The 17,198-nt window shown below is 40.1% G+C and overlaps 1 protein-coding gene across 1 annotated transcript in view; it reads left to right on the forward strand.

Moving 5' to 3' along the window:
- Window positions 1-17,198, forward strand: part of PLD5 (phospholipase D family member 5) — a 181,557-nt gene that overhangs the window by 131,502 nt on the left and 32,857 nt on the right. Inside the window, 1 exon segment of the mRNA XM_054197300.1 lies at window positions 12,502-12,629. Coding sequence (XP_054053275.1) covers window positions 12,502-12,629 — 128 coding nt within the window.

The following is a 17,198-nucleotide window of genomic DNA, read 5'->3' on the forward strand; positions in this document are numbered from 1 at the left end:
CACAATCTGTTTGTTGTTTTAGTTGGTTTTTTTAAAGAGTGTTTACCACTGTGTAGCACTTAATATGTATCAGTGTCATTGTGAACAAGATTAGACCCCAAGGGCTCAAAATAAGTCCTCAGAAAATGACATGTGTGCTGGTTCTGCCCTGCCCTCTCTCATGCAGAGTGACTTTGTGGAACATCACCTGTGGGATCCAAATATTCTGGGCAGTTTCAAGCAACTTAAAATATGAGACTATCCTTTTTCTCTTGAATCCTAGCCTTGTTTGCTCCATTTGTTTTGTCTTTTGCAATACACGAGAGAGGTCCAACAGCGGCAGTCTTTATTCCAAGGACCTGTTCCTCCCCCCTAGCAGAACTGTCTCCTGTGCTTATTATGACTCTGTTAATGTCTAGTACTACTTTCAGTTTGATCTTTCATTGTTTTCATGCAGGAGTTGCCTACCAACATTGAGCCACGTTCACCATCAAATCCTTTTCATTTCCAGTTTACATGCATTTTATAGTGCAAATCTAATTGATTTCCTGTTGTGTCTCTTGTCTTGCTGCCCCACACTCTCATCCCTCAGGCTTTCCTGGGTGTGCATCCACCTAGCTACTTCAGATGGACTCCTGAAGTTATGGCAGCGCTTTCTCCTGAAGCCTAGAGTGAGTGCCTTGAAGGAATTGGCACCAAGTTCACAATGTGATTATTGTGACTAGAAGCAGACATGCTGCTTTCTGGCCTCACTTTCTGGGGATGCCTGTGCGCAGCTGCAAGTTAGTCCAGTTACACAGCCCCTGTCCTGTTCCCTGCTGCTATTCTGGATGGTTCAGAACTGGTCCATCTCTGACTCTTAGTGTCCTCGAGCTTATTCTGTCTGTCCTGTGTGGTTTGGAGAAGGAAGAGAAGTCCTACAGACCTGGTTCTCCACCAGTTCGAAATGTCACAGGGGAGTAATATAGCTATATTCCTGTCACAGACAGTTGCTGATATTTACGCTGGAGAAATTAGATGATGCTTGTGGTCTAGTCCCTCTGGGACACTAAAATCCTCCGTGATTCCAGTGTGGGGTCTCTTTTATTGACTGTATATTGTGCGTGTCCTTCACCCAGCTAATAACATAGAATCTGTGGGGTTGTGGCTTCCTTTTATTTTGCTTTCTACGTTTCAAATAGGCTGTTTGGATGAAAGTCAATCTGTGTTAAAAAGCTACTAACTGGCAAGCTATTGATTTGTATCCCTTATATATTTCCTCAAAGACAAAGCATTCTTATCTCATGTGCTTTTTATTTTTCCTCAATGCACTGTGTGGGTTTTTCTGCTTTTGACATTGGGGCATGTCCATTTGTCTCTTGAAAATGTCTGCATTTTAATGTATGAAGTATCTGGGTGACCAAACCAGAATGCTGAAGCCCTCAAAAATGCATCCGACAGGCTGGTCAGAACACTAGTAAATCAAGCATGATTTACTTCAGTCTGCTACAGCAGAGCTGCAGTGTCTGTTCTATATGCTTTATAAAGAGACTGTAAAAGTGCCTTGTTCTTTTAAGAACCTTAGACTCAGAGTAAGAAACAAAAGCTCAGCTTTAGTTGTTGTTGGGACTAAGAAAGCAAGAAGAAATTCCTACAGTCCCAATCTGCAACGACGATCAGCACTCTCTTCTGTCTTTTTTTGGGTTTTATATCATGAGTTAATACCTGCAGGAGTTCTAGCACATGCTAAATAAAATAAAATTAGGACTGAACTGGGCACCCCAAAACTGCGGTTAGCCTTAAAACTCTTAAGAAAAAATATTTTTTCCTTTCCACAAATTTATTTGTAAAGGCTTGGAGAATATATCATGTTGCTTATGTAGTTAGAGAATAAAATATGTTCCTCAAGTAATTGGAGAGTGGCGGAGTGAATGAATAACTGAATGAATGTATGTGATAAATGAAACAATGAATGAGTGGGCAAGGGTAAGAGTGAAATGATGAACCGAGTATGAAGTGGGAGAGAGCGAAGGAGAGGGAGGAAGAAAGACGTGGGGAAAATAAAAGGGAGGAATGAATCAGATTAAAGAGGAGGGCAGAAACACAAAATAGAGTAATTAATTTAGGAAAACATCAGAAAAGAACGCTGGCAAAAAGTGAAGTGTGTTCTTGGTGGGCTTGTGACAACATAGATGAAACGAGAGAAAAATAATTGGAATTGAGCTAACAATGATCTGAAAAAAATAGAAAATTCAAAGGCTGACTTGGCAGAATAATAGGACAGGATCAAAAGGAAAAGAGGTAGGGAAAGATGCTGAGAGACAAGTGAGAAGTAGTGAAAGGAAATGACTGGGCCACTGGCAGACCTGGCTTAGTTCTGGCTGTGCCTCTGCTTTCCTTGGATGGCCATGGCCGGGTCAGATAGTGCTCTGGGCTTCTGGCAGCCTGAGGATATTCTAGGGCTGCTCAGAGATTCAGTTAATGAAAGTGCTGAGAAAAAATAAATTCTATTATGAAGGTACTGTAAAAATAAAAAGCAGTAGGCTTAGGACCAAAAAATACTTGCCCTCTGAGGAGGCATGCTCTGTCCTCTCCTCTTTGCCTGCTCTGCAGTATGCTATCTCACCTTCCAGAGCTGAGAGTTCTCCTTCACAGGAAGGAAACTGACAAAATCCAAAGCAGAGCTACAAATGTGAGGACCATGTTTTGGGAACGATTGAACGAGTGTTATTATTGCTGTCAGCACATTTAGAAGTGTCTGTTGCCATTACTGGTGATTTTAGAATATATAAATATCACAATGAAATCGCTTTGGTAATTTAAAAAGAGATAGGGATAAATAGTTGTTGTGGTTTTTTGTTAGGGATTTATCCTTGCTCATTCATAGAAGGCTGAGATTCTAATTCCTCATGTGTTAAGATGAAAAAATGTCCCTGAATTCTGGATATTTCATCTAGGAAGTATATAAACAAATCTAGTGCTTTGTAATGCTAATCTAAGTAAAGAAAAGAGTCTTTGAAGGGGCATGGGGTAAGCAGTGTGTGAGTTTACTAATCTATTATATTTAAAATAGATTTCTTTTATAGTAAAAATATACACAATTATAATTAGGAAAAGAAAGCAAGCCACAATCCAACTTTAGTAATGCTTTTACTGATAGTATTATGGTCTTTCTTTAAGTGGTAATATGCTTTGTCGCCTAAATCAACTAAGGAAGAAAATTACTTTTTCCAATCTCTAAAGCAATCACTTTTATAGCTTCATCTAGTAAATGAGCAGTTTACTCTCCAATAATGAAGGGCAAAAAAAGATGTGGATTTTTTTTTTTTTTAAACATTCTATCAAATTTTGTTGTACTCTAGTTCTCTTACAGACTCTACTGAATCATCAGACTCACAAAACAGATTTATACTCAGAAAATTCTATTTAGAGGAATGCTGAGTTCTGCTGAGGGGAAAGAATTGAACTGATCATCAGTGCTCTCATTATTCACAGTTTTATTCAAAATAATCTATGACTATTGATATGAAATACCTTAAATAGCTCAAAAAGAAGTGAAAAATACTGAGTAAAGTCAATGCAAAATGTGAGGATTTCTCTCATGTTTGCTGCATCAGGCAGCAAAACCTGTTGAGAGGGGCATGAAATGTTTGCTACTTTCAATAAAATTACTAGAGGGCAAGGAAAAGCTGTTTGGATCTTTTTAAGTTACGATAGATTCTTGTGCATAGACTCAATTTAATTTTATTTTTTCTAAGGTAGTCTAAAATAAGAGTCCTAAATTTTGTCCTAAACAATAAGGGCTTCTATAGCATATATGATATGGAAATCACTGACTTCAGAGGCCAAACCCAGGTGGGAAAGTTGAAGCATGAGTTGAAGCGTGTCTGCTTTCCTGAATTGTTCCGTGTAGTGAACTGTAGCGTTGGCTGCTTGCATTTGTGGGGTACTTGCTTATCAAGTATCTACTGGCTAGCACCGTGTTCCAAGGACATGGTGACATGTGTGTGTCTTTATTAGGAATAGAATAGGTGTTTTCTGGTGGAAAATGTAGAATGTAAAATTCTACAGTAACAATTAAAAATCTTAAATAAAAAGTCAAGTGCACTCCACAGGTTTTAAGAAAAAGTGTGAAGAAAGGAAAGAACAGTTACAGTGCAAATAATAACTCATGGGTTAACAAGGTCAATTTACTTTTAAAATTCATGTTATCATATATTCTGCATTAGAGAAAGTGGTGTTAGGCTTCAAATCCTGTTTCTAAATGCTGGGGGGGGGTGTTCACATGCGCTGCACTGCATTTTGTGGTTTTCCTTGTGGAATCTCAGTGCTTCTCAAAAATGAGAAAGGAACAATTTTCTCTGGAAGCTGTATTTCCATCTTTGGACAGATCAGAGGTTTGTAGTCGTATGAGTTTCTTCCTTGTTTGCAGTCTAAAATTCTGTGTATAGGTTAATTAAATGTGCACACATGTGATTAATCAGTTGAGGTACCTGCTATTCACAGGGAAGCTGAAGTAGAGTGTGCCTGTGCAGAATAGATGCCTATTCTGTGGGTAAAGAGGAAACTTCTCTCTTATCTCTATGCGGCCGTATTTGTTACGGTTTGCCCACCCTGCGTTCAGAAAGATTTTTGAGTTTTTGTCAGTGAATCAGAAATTATGTTTAGCTGGATGGGCAAGTACTACAAAGAAATATTGTCAGGCCTGTCTTTTGTCTCTCCTGTGATGTTGCATGGGAAGCGTTTCAGTTATACGTTGTGGTTATTTTTTCTGCTGAGTAAATCAAAAGGGCCTAGCAGGCAGCGCAAAATGCATTCACATGGGTGAGAGCTGTAACACTTTTACACTGAACTCTCTGTACATCCCGGTACTTAGCTGAGAAATCGGTATTTTGATTACTTGGACAAGTAACAAAGGCCAGCATTCGACATCTTTGAAGCCGCTGTAAGGGCGTATTTAAATAAATGTTACCTTGACATCCCAAGATGTCATTGAAGTTAAACAAGCAGTTGAAAGAAATTAATTCTGACCTTTCCTTTGTTCTCAAGAATCTGCCATGCTGCATCCAGTGAGCAAACTCTGCACACATGAGGATCCCCTGATGGGTCTTCTCTGGATCTTCTGTGTCACTGTGGACTTCTGTGGAAGCGTGTGGGAAATGTCATCCCAAGCAAATGCCAGCATTGCCCTCCTAGCTGCTTTGTTTGCACACGGCAAATGGTTACGCAAGATAAAAGGCAAACAAGTACTGGGACTTGCCACCTTGAATTTCTCAGAGGCCTGATTTTGAGAGGAACGGAGGCTGCCGTTGCGTGGGTGTACCTTTCAAGGGCAGCACTGGCATAAGCAGTTCCTGCATCTTGTTGGACCCAGCCACTTGTTCCCACACTTGCTCTGTGCCTTCAGTTGTGCCGGAAAAAATGTTTACAGACATGTGGTGAGCTGGACTAGTAAATTGTTCTTCATTTGAAAGAACCATTTTATTTTTATTTATTTTTAACCTGGTTCCATTTTCTGATCCAGTTAATTCCTTGTACCCAGAAAAAGCTACTTGGGCCCAGCTGTGGAGGTGGAGGAGGGAAGGAGAAGGGTTGCTGATAATAAGGTCTGTTCATACCACTATTACTGGCGGGGGGTTTTGTTGTTTTAACCATGCCCGTTGTAATTCTGTAATACTTTGTTTTCAGACAGAGGGTTTTGTAACTCTCGTTTCTCAGTATTTCTTTTTCTTTCTGCTCTCTCCTGGCCCCATACTCAGCTCTTGGCTTCCTGAGCTGTGTGGACAGAGAAGTTTCTGGGGCTGAGCTGGCTCACAGAACCTATTTTAATCCACTGAATGAGTGAAAAACAAAGCAAAAAAACATTGGTGAGTTGTAGAGGATATTTTTCCTCCCTGATTGTGCAGGACAAAGCCCAACAACATGTTACAGTCTGCTGGGGAGGGAAGGGAACCAGGCGAGAAGCTGGCTTAGTGCCTGGAGAGGGGGCTGGGAAGTCAGCCGGCAGCGATGGAGACCTCTCTTCTCACACCCGCAACTCTGCAGGGAGATCCTTGACTGCAGCCCGTCTGCTCAGGGAAGCTCTCTCGTGGCAGCCTTTCCTCCAAGCTCCAGCCAGGCAGGGACACGTGAGCCAGCTGGGGAGCATGCCAGTGGAGATGAGTGGTGGCAACACACAGGGGACAGAGAGTGTTTTCCCTGAACCACCCATGCTGCAGCCCTGAGCCCATGAGCCCAGCCATTTCAGTAGCTGCTGCAGGCACTCGTATCTCTCCAGAGACAGGCCAAGAGAGGCCCACGAGACCATGAGAGCTACAGTCAGATTCCTCTCCAGTTCACTGATTTCCTCAAAATTATCTTTGTATTGGTGACCTCAGATGGTGTCAAATAAAGCAACAAGCATTACAGTAATTGTTTGTGAAAATATCTCCATCAGAAACAGCTTCATTTTACTACAGGCAGCATTAACTTTGGGGGCTGATGTTTTGAGAAGCTGCATGTGCCCATAGTTCATGGCTAATTGTACATTGGGAGTGAGTGGGAATTTCATTCAGAGAGAAGATATGTTTGTCATGCAGGTAGTTTGAGTGCTGCAGTGTAAGGCAGGCTAAGGTGGGGTGAATGAAGCTGTATCATGAAGGCTTTCTGGGGATTGCTTGGGCTTGTACTAGAACATAATTTCTTACTATAATTTCATTTTTTGTGTGGCAGCTGTATATGGAGCTGCTAAAGAAAATGCATCAAGGTTTTTATTGTATACTTTTTCTTTTTTTTTTTTCTTTTTCCAAATTACTCCAGGCTTAGGCTGATGGATAGTATATAATCCCAGAGTGGATGCCATTCAGTCTTGGTAGTTTTTAAAAAGGGGGGTGAGGAGCAGAGGGCAATGTAAACAAAACAGCTGATTCAAAGTTAAGGTATTATCATCAGAGATTTCCCTAAAAGTCCTTGAGTTTTGTCTCTTTAAAATAAGCACAAATCATTAATCCTTCTGGGGCCAGGCAGACTTTAAATTGCATTTCAAATCCAATATTCCATGAAGACCACAGAAATAGTGAATAGTCTAGTTTCTCTTTTAATCATTCAGAGATGTAGTAAAAATAACTTTGTTGTCAAGTTGTGCATTCCTCTGCTTTTGTACTTGTCCTCCTCTGAGTGCTGGCAGGTCATGCTAATGGGGCTTCTGGAACAACTCCAGACTTTTTGCAATCAGTCGAGAAAAAAGCATGACTATTCCTAGGGAGATGATCCTCTGCCTGGGTCACTTGTGTCTGCTTAATATGAGACAGCTACTCTGCCACTTGTGAACAGGGTATGGAAAACGCTGAATTTTTGTCTTGGTAGAATAAAAATTATTTTTATTAACGGGTGTATTTTGTGCTAAGGCTTGTAATCAAAAGCAAATAAATAAAATGAAAGTGTCTATTGCAAAATGTAGGGAAGGAGACATCCACTTTATATATCGGTATGTGTACACATTCATATCCTAGTGAGCAAATTGCATTTTGAAAAATACGTTTGGGACCTAGGGATAATAAAGGAACTTCCGTTGATCTTTCTGAGTTAGCACATGATGATTAGCTGCATCTATACTGATCTGAAAACTCAGTCTATTGCTCAGTGGCAAGTGCCGTGCGTGCTGCCTCCCACCCTTGTGGCAGTCTCCCAGAGAGGCTGTGCAAGGTGCCGTGCCGGCTGCTTGGGCATCAGCTGTACTCAAGTGTGCATGTGCTTCTGACCTCTAGGGTTCATAGTATGGACCAGTTAAGTCTGCTCTTGCCTCTGGCATGTGGCCACCCTCCAAAAGGTATAGATCAAAACGTGTATCTTTGTGTGCCAAGTGACTGTCAGCAGTGGGGTGAAGCAGCTGACGTTCTCAGACTCCTTTTTAAAGGTCTCATTACTTGGATTGTTTGCTTGGGAATACACAAAATTAGGAGAGGGGAAAAAAACAGTGCTGTGAGCAAAGGGTATGGGCATGGTGATGAGGAGAGTTGAAGGGACGGCAAGAATGATCAAGCAGGGGAGGACAGCTGCTCCTCCTGTGGCCAGCTTGGTGGTGATGTGGGGAACAGCAGCTGGAAGACAAAGAGTGGATTGGATGTGGTGCAGGAGCAGTTGTCAGGTTCAAACTGCAAATATACAAGAGAGCTGTAAGCAGCATTGCTTTCACTGTCCACACTCATTTCATATACTAGCTCTTCCTTGTATCCTGCTGTCCCTTCTTCTTTGCAATCCCTCTACAACCTCCCTACTCCCCTATCGTACCAACTGCCCTGTGTAGCTCCCCCTGCCATCAGCTGCCGTGCCTCTGCAGCCTGCACTTGACAAGCTGTTTTCCCAAAAATGGGGAAGGAGAGGCATTCAAAAGCCCCTGTTCATCCTCTCCACCTTTACAACACTCCTGCTCCTAGCAGGGGGTAGCAGAGCTCAGTCTGGCTCCATGACCCTTTCTCCTGGGGCTCTGCACAAGGCACAGTCCCAATATGAGCCATCACATCATGTATCTCCATTTCTCTCTACCCTCTTTTGTGCTGCGGCACTGTTTTCTACTGTCAGGGCTAATGAGGTCAGGACTCTTGGTGCTTTTCTCGTGCTTGTTTTGCCTGTTGTGAATCACTGATCACTCTTGCTGCAACTTCCCAGATAACTCTGTCTGTCTCTCCTCTCAATTCTTGAGTCCTTCCCCTTTCCCATTTTTCTCTCTGGTTTTTAAAAACACTGTAGTGAAAGAAAGTAAGTTGTGAAGACAGAAGGCCAATTTTAGCCGTGGTACAAGCAAATGCAGCTTCTGTTTCTTGGGCGTTATGTTTGCTAACTCCAGAGTGAGTTTAGCCTGTAACTGGTGCTGTTGAAAACTGTTGGAGGCAGAACTTGCATGTTTGCTTTCCAGGCAGCTGTGATAATAGCAGCCTAAACAGTTGCTCTTTCTGGGTCTTCTTTACAAAAATGATTTACCGTATCCACCAGAGAGGTGACTTGACTCAGTGATGTTGCCTTTGTACCAGGAAAACCTGCTAATATCCTAGTCTGCTTGCAGGCGTTGGATCTAAAGCCTCCTTATGCCCCTTCTCTATGCTTTTGCGTAAACCTGGCTCTGGAGGCTGAGCGGCAGCCCTGTGAGCCCCAGCCACTGCAGTCTGCCATGAAGAAGAGTCTCCCAGTTTGTGTTAGCTGCCTGGTGACCTTGCTTGAGCAGCAGTAAAATCCACAGCTAGCATATGCCGCAACACAATTGCGGTAAGATGCTCTTCTCAATGACACAGTTTTTCATGACAGAACGTATCTCGCAGATTTGATTGAAGTCTCCTGCTAACAACTTAAGAGTTTTGACTCAAATATATAGAAAAGGTCCTAGCTTTAAGCTGCTGTTCTTGAAGTTACGCGTGCCCTGTAGCCTTCATGATGTTGTTAGTGGAGTATCTGAGAGCAGGCAGCTAGGCCAAATAGGATGTTGCAAGACTAGAAATGGTAAATGGCACTTGCTTGTGCCATCCTTCTTCTTTGGGATTACTTTGGGGATTGGATTTCTTTTAGAAATGGATGAAAAGTCAGTCTTTTTGCAGTACTACTACTGTCTTCTGTTTTCTTCCTCCATTATGAGACAAAGCAAGAGGCTAACTGGCAGCCTGGCACCTCCTGGCTACATTCCCATCACATGGAGAAAGTCCAGGCTCTCAAGGGCAGAGTCCCCTCTGTGCATCCCAGACTACATCTCATCTCCCTTACGCAGAGTGCAAAACCTCCCCACCTAGAAGAAAAAGTATGCAGAGAAATGTCTGTTATGTAAAGCATGCTGTGATCCCTACACTGGTCTTTTTTTTTTTTTTTTTTTTTTCCTGCAGGGAGAGGGCAATCTGGCCCAGCCTTTAGAATGCACAATTTTATGGGACAGGCAAATCCACTTGAGTTTTAAGTGACAGTGCTGGTTTTCTTTAAGATCTCACCCTGCAGTTTAATCTTCAGTGAAAAAAAAATTGTTAGATTGTCTGTCATCTATGTTAGCAATCAAGCCTACAAATTGTGCCTTCTGGTTGAACTCAGTAGACCCACAGCTTTGTGTAATTGAGACTGCAGCATGACGAAGAGTTCTGTTACGGCTTCACATATTGATCAGTCCAATTTAATTTCCTCAGGGGATCTGGACCACGCTAGGGATGATGGATTGTGTTGAAGGCCTGATAAGCCTATTTTAACAAAACATCTCAAGGGCTTCTGGAACAGAGGCAATTATCAATACTGATGCATGTTTCCTTTCATCAGAAGTTAAAGATTCATTAATAGGCTGCACAGCAGCTGCTGTTTGCAACACATGACTTTTTTTTAATTAACATAGAGATACTGTTTCCTCAAGTCTTATGAGTTGGCTGTTTCCAGAAGGAAAAGAAATTGGGTTCCAGGTTTTGATTTTAATAGTATGTGTGATGGCAGTGTCTCCTGCACTGCTACATTCACTATTCTGGTAATTGAAGCCTAGATTATATTTTAGAGTGATAGTCCCATCCCACTGCTTATGCCCATCGCTCACGCCTACAAATCCTGGTGTTTTACAACTTTTGAATTTTGTGCCAGGTTACTGATGATGTCTGCTATTTTTAACGTTAGTATTACTGGTTATAATAGTCTCCTGTTGTAATTTTGACAATCCGTATTTTTGTTCAGCATTGGATATTTCAAAAAATTTTTTAAACTATGTTGATTTTAGGTTCTCAGTTATGAGAAGGAAGCTCATTGTTGTTTCCAACTGTTTTACCTTTCCTATACAAAAATCCTAACATTTCATTTAAAACCTATTTGATGTAGGTGTGTTGTGGGTGTTAAATTCATGCTGCTATTTAATGTTGCAAATTGGATGTATGGAAAGAAAAGATGATCAAAGCAAACTGCCATGTTAAACTTGATTTTAAACAGTTTTCAGATAAGCAGCTAGGAGTTTAGTGCCTTACAGAATTGTTTACCTTAGCTAGTAGGAGGAGTTGCTTTTGTTTCGTTTATTCATCAGAAAACAATTTAAACCATTTAACACCTGCTGTAGTGTTTTCTGATGTCTTTTCCATTTCACACACATTATCTCATTAATTAGCACCGTTCTGTTCATTAATGCATGGATTGAAATTCAGCAGCAACATGTTTCAAGGAAAATTGGTAAATACCTTTTTTTCTAAGCATAGATGAATGGGTGATACCTAAAAAAAACTGGAAAGATAACTGGATTGCAGGAAATGTAATTGTACAATGAACCAAATTCTGTAACTTGCTCAAAATCCTATCTTGCGTGTTTGGTGCTTCATGAAAAGTGGCACCTTACCTGACTTTTCTTCTTTTCGTGATGTCTAAACTTCTAGACTCATTCGTTCAAGTGAGAATTACAGTCTTCATAATAAAAAAGAAATATTTAGCACTGGTAACTGTCGCTTAAAATTGTGAGTCTAGTGTTCCTTAGGAGGTCAGAAATAGGAAGTTAGAGGAAAAGAAATATATTTTCGTTCTCTAGGTATCCTGGAATTCTTTTGAAGTTGTGACTCATATCCAACCATTATGGGAATTCATGTAGATCCCATGGGAATCATGAAGATCCCATGGATGTTTAATGGGAGATGGCTGGTACCGTTACTGCCCTCCAGGCTGCTGTTTACTGTCACTTCTCTTCCCCAGTTACTGTCATGACTAAAATGTGAAGATGAGTGGGTTAATTTAAATTGCCTTCAGCAATGATTAATTCAGATTAATCACCTAATCTCACAAACACTGGAGCACTGAAAGAACAATAACGATATGAGAAATCCCCTAAACTCACCTAATATTAAGTATATTCTGGATTTAGTCTTGCAAGCATACTGATAGGGCCAATTCAAACTTTCCTACTGATGTGATAGAGGCAACGTGCTTTTACCCGACAAGTAGCTCTTTTGATTTCAGTGGCCTGTAATCCTTATTAAAACTGTTCAGTTCAAAGTGGTGGGTTGAATGTCACAGATTGGCAGGATTAAGAGCAGTTTCATCATATTTTAGGCCTTTGCTTACTTCCTCACTCCTTAATTCTCCACCTATGATCTCTTGTCGGGGTCTGTTCCATGTGACAGCCCACCGTAGGCTCCCTGATCAAACCATGGCAAAGGAGTGGAGTCTGCTTTTCAGGAAAGGGTTGTAACTGGGTTTGTATTTTAAAGGTCGTTATTATAATATGTAGCAAATTTGAGTTACAGAGAAGACCTTTAAAGACAAACTGGTTTTACAAACATACAGTGCTGGAAAAAAATAGCAATTACTTAGTCCTAAAATGGAAGAAAATTAAGTAAACATTATAATGCATGGGAATGTTCCCCATACCTGCTTTTCTGGAATATATGTTAATTAACGTCTTAAATAGTGGGACAGTAACACTGTTTATCTTAGGTTTTAAACCTTAATGGTATGTTTAATTACATCTCTCACTAGTTTTGCAAGCTGAGGCCCTGACATGTGAAGTTGTTTCTTTTTTTAATAATGTAAATGATGTTATTTTAAACAATGCTATTTATTATTTTATCCTTAAATCTCTAGGGGCTGAAGTGTTGTACGTGAACATGTCAGCATATAACGAGGGTCGTCTTCAGTCATCTTTCTGGATTGTTGATAAACAGCACGTGTACATTGGAAGTGCCAGCCTAGACTGGAGATCGTTGGGACAGGTAATTTCATTGAAAAAGTCATCCTATACCCTTTGAGGGTATAATGAGGGGAAAAAAGTAATGTTTTGAGGCCAGCAAGTGGAGATGGATAGCTTTCTTTTTCTGCTAGTTTGCTGGCAGAAGTGCCAGCATCAAAAACAGTGCTGCCACGGTTTTGATGACTCTTCTGTGTTGGCAAAAGTATATTACTATAAACTTTAAATCTTTTCATTGGAATAGCTATCCTCAACAGTTATACTTTGGGTTAAATTTTAAAAAATTGATTGCCTTTATTGATTTCTGCAATGATTTTGTTGTTTGTAAGTTCTGGTTTGCTTATTTAAACAAAAAACCAAAAACACGTGGGTGAACCTGTTTGAAAAAAAACCACTGCGGAAACTCCATGGTAATGTCATGAGCATGACCTAGTCCCTCTCATATGCCATTTAAATAAGGAAAAGGAAAATCTGGAAAGAATTCCAAATGGATAGTGGGTATTATCCTGAAATACCCACCATCTTTGGGGAGGGAGAGATTTATGGGTACAGAAGTCAATAGCATAATGTTTTTGAATGTTGTACGTATTAGAGAGAATTCCATATTTTGATTCTTCATAAACAAGCAAGTTGGAGGACGTGCTCTAGGCCTCTTTGCTAACAACCAGTGCTGAGGACTCTCTACAGTCTGTGACCATTGCGAATGCATCATCAGTAATGCACCTTATTTGCTTTCTTGTAGGTATCTGTAGCTTTTTTCTTTCCTCAACAGTCTTGGGATTGTTAACAGCTGTAATGTTCATTTTTGCTACATACCACTGGCTGTGTGAGGCTGCAGTTGGTCATCTTTAGGGAGTGGAACCTGTGCTTTTAGATTTCACTAATTTCACACTGACATGCATGACGGGGGGAAAAAGAAGCAGTCCTAGGTAGTCATTAGTTGCAGTAAAAAAGCTTACTTTTGAAATGTAAGCAGAATCTCAGAAACACATGAATAATTTTGAACATAGGTTCTAATGATTTTGTAAAGAAGGTGGTGTGTGTTGGTTTTGTTGAAGCTCTTAAGATTTGTTTTGAGCTAAGAGGCTGAAAGTCTGAATAAAAACAAATGAACTATTTTAGTAAAGAAAGAGTGAGGTAAATAGATTTTTGCTGTTCCTATGTGTATTAATTTATTTGAAAGGTAACTTTTTGAATGTTTACAAAGGAACCTGGAAAACTGGTAGAAAAGAAGGATGCTGTTAGCAAACCAGAGAAAGTGGCCAAGAGGATGTTGTATTTCCAGTCAATGCAAGAACGTTTGGTTTGGGCTTTTGGACAGTTTAGAAATTAAATGTTTATATGTTGTGCCTCGTGAGCTAAACTGTTCGTATGTCACAAGTAAAATAGCTCTTCACAGAACTATTTCACTTATAAATAGATTATACTCTATTTTAGCTTTGAAGCCTCTTCTAATTGGAGTTTTGAGTACCAGTGAAAATAATAAATGCGGAGAAAAGAGGCACATCTACCCCACAGACTGTTATATTATTATATTTAATGATTGTGTTTGTGACCTTCATCAAAGATGCTACAATTCCTTATAGGTTTGGTCTTCTCATACTGAAGTAAATCTTAACTTTTTTAGTATGTGTACGTTAAACTTTGATGCCAGTTTTTTGTGGGCCAGTGTTTCAAATGTGATTGCACACTCTTAATTTTGTCACTCAATTTTCTGCGTGTGTTTGGAGATTTTTTTCATCTCGTTGTCATATAATATTATATTTTTGTATGTAATGATAATATGAAGCCCAGAAGAATATTTGTACAGAGCAAGAAGAAGTCTATCTAGGTTTCAGTTACAGAGAATCTGCTTTCAGTTAGTTAAGAAATGTACGCTGGGGTTTCAGAAGAGACGAAGGATATCAGAAGCTTGGCTCCTGTTGACATCAGATATGAGTATCCAATTTTCTTACTCCAGAGTTACAGGTTAATAAGTCAGGGCAACTGTCAAAGAGATCTGATATGCAGTCCTAAAATAATAATCTGTCTTGAACTTTTCTTTTCACATAAGAGGCAAAATAGCACAGAACTCTGTAATTTTATTCTGAGTGCTTTCCTCAAGGAAAATCCTCTGCACACACGTGGGAACTGATCTTAAAACCCACTGTGAGCCAAGCCCTCACGGGGGTAACACACCACCCATGGGTCCTCGTTATCAGAGTCCCAGTGTACGTGCAAATGACGGATCAGGTCTTCTCTTCTTCTTCTCTCTTCTCTCAAAGCCTAAACTAATAAGGACTGAGTTAAACTGGGAAGTAGCGGAGCAGATAGTGCCAGGCCTGTCCAGACCCATGCCCTTGCAGTCATGCTGCCTGCAGTAGCAAGGTAGAGCTGCTGCAGTTTTGCAGTGGGAGGCAGGGATCTCGCTGCAGATGCCGCTACATGTTTCCTGTTATTTCCTGGTTTACCTGCAGGGAGAGGACCGTGAAAAGGCAGACTGGGCTGTTGATTAGTCACCTATGGTTTCTTTGAAAGCTCATCCAACTTTGAGTAACACAACTTGTGGTTATTGAATCAGCAAACCACTTTGGCCAGTGTTACTAGATCTTGACAGCAAATCACAGAATGAAGTAGGTCTCTGCTATTCTAGAAACATATGGTACTTGGGCCTATCGAGCACAGCAGTTGTTTTCTTACTCAAACAAAACATCCGGAATGAGTCAGTCACCTTGTAGCTAACAATGTCTCGTTATTCAGCAGCACGGTTCCAGTGTAAATTATGTGAATGCATCCAGTTTTGCATATAATAACGTGTAAAATGCAATTAAAAGCTTAAGATTTTAACTGTGCATGTTTGTCGTATCTTTTCATATGCCTTCCCCCATATTTTCTACGTGCATGTTTATTGCTTCCTCTGGACTGAACCTTTGCATACGTTCAGGACAGCACACTGCATAATTCATACAGAAGCATCTGCTTCTCTGGTGTGGCGATTGCCCTGGAGATGCAGCAGGTCTCTACAGTATTTCACTCTGAGCTACAGTCCTAGAGCCTTCCTACCTCTTGCTTGCTAGGGGCCTAAAGATGTCGAAAGGCTTCTGTGACATAGCAGGTATAGAGCACTTAACATGTAGCAGCTCAGCATACTAGAGAATATTTACGCAAGGTTATTCTGGTAGATATAACTGTATTTTATTGCTATTTTGTCCCTTTGCAGGGGGATGGGAAAAAAAAGTCTATTCGCGTCATTCTTCTCTTGGAGCCCAAGTCTAAAGCTGAAATAATAATTTAACTTTTAACAGCTCTTTAGAAAACAATGTCAGGACTTGCGTGTTAAAAGATTTCAGCTTTGTTTTTACTATCTTTGTGGATAATTCTTCTCTACATTTATAAGCTGGACACTAGAAATCAGTCTCTTGTGAGGGTTACTGAGTTTTGTTGCCATTTTCTTGATTTCCCAGCACTGGCAAGAAGCAATACTAGTATTTCCTTTAAAAGTAAATTTTCTACATCAGGGAGAGATTTTTGTATGCTGCATATATTGCTTAGGGAATAACCTTTAAAGTTGCATATATCCTTGTGCCTTCACTGTCAAAGTTTTAATACTTGCCAGAGTCTCAGCCTTGAAATTATGGGCAAGGCTGACAGCAGACTATTACCAAGTTTGATCATTACTTTTCAAGTGAAACCATGTTTGGGGTGGTTTGCAAGTTTTACAAAACTCTAATAATTTTGGCTGAAGTCATCTATGCTACCAATCTGCTTCAGTCTGAAATCAAACCCCACAGGCAAATGAAAAGTACTGTTTAGACTCCCTGAAAAAAAAAAAAAAGATTTTACAAAGATTAGATGGTTTATTCATTCATAGTGAAATATTTTGTTCTTTTCTTCGTACGCATCTAAATTTTGTTTCAGGGATGCATCTTTTTTCTGTTGTTATCAATATATGGCAAATATTGCCCAATCACATAGCCTGTTGAAAATTCCAGGTTCTGAAGAGCCAAGGTTTTACCACTTTCTTAGACAGGTACCACTTTCTTATATGTAGTAAGCCATGTAAAATTTTATCAGTGAAATATTCTTTCTACCAATCTAGTTTCTTTATGGTATATTTTTGTAAACTGATAAAATGGTGCAAAAACTGTATCAACAAGTCTTTCAGGTTTACCAGTTTGATGAAAGACTTCTGGAGAGTTAGTCTCTTGTTCTTTGTGGTGGCATTCTGACTATGATTTGGGGGCTGGGGCGAGGGGTGGTACTAGAAGAGGAAAATGATGAAGATAAAATTTTAAAACACATTTTGAACTTTTTATTTTGTATAAGAAATCTATGTGATCAGCTATACAACTTACACTTCACTGATGTACATTTGGTAATGGATGCAATTGATAAAGTATTTCCCCAGAGTTCCCAGGCTCTCACCTACTAAGAATTTTGTTTTGTAAACATCAAACAAGCCAAGCAATGTCGTTGGGCCATAGCTGTGCAAACTACTTAAGTATATATTTAAGATAACGTGTTCCTGTCTGGTTTTATTCAGCAAAATATGTGCGTCTATGTTAAAATGTTTGCCTGAAAAAGGATTCATTCAAACGTGCATGAAATTAGGTAC

This window comes from Rissa tridactyla, chromosome 3 (assembly GCF_028500815.1).
Source record: "Rissa tridactyla isolate bRisTri1 chromosome 3, bRisTri1.patW.cur.20221130, whole genome shotgun sequence".
Taxonomy (NCBI): domain Eukaryota; kingdom Metazoa; phylum Chordata; class Aves; order Charadriiformes; family Laridae; genus Rissa; species Rissa tridactyla.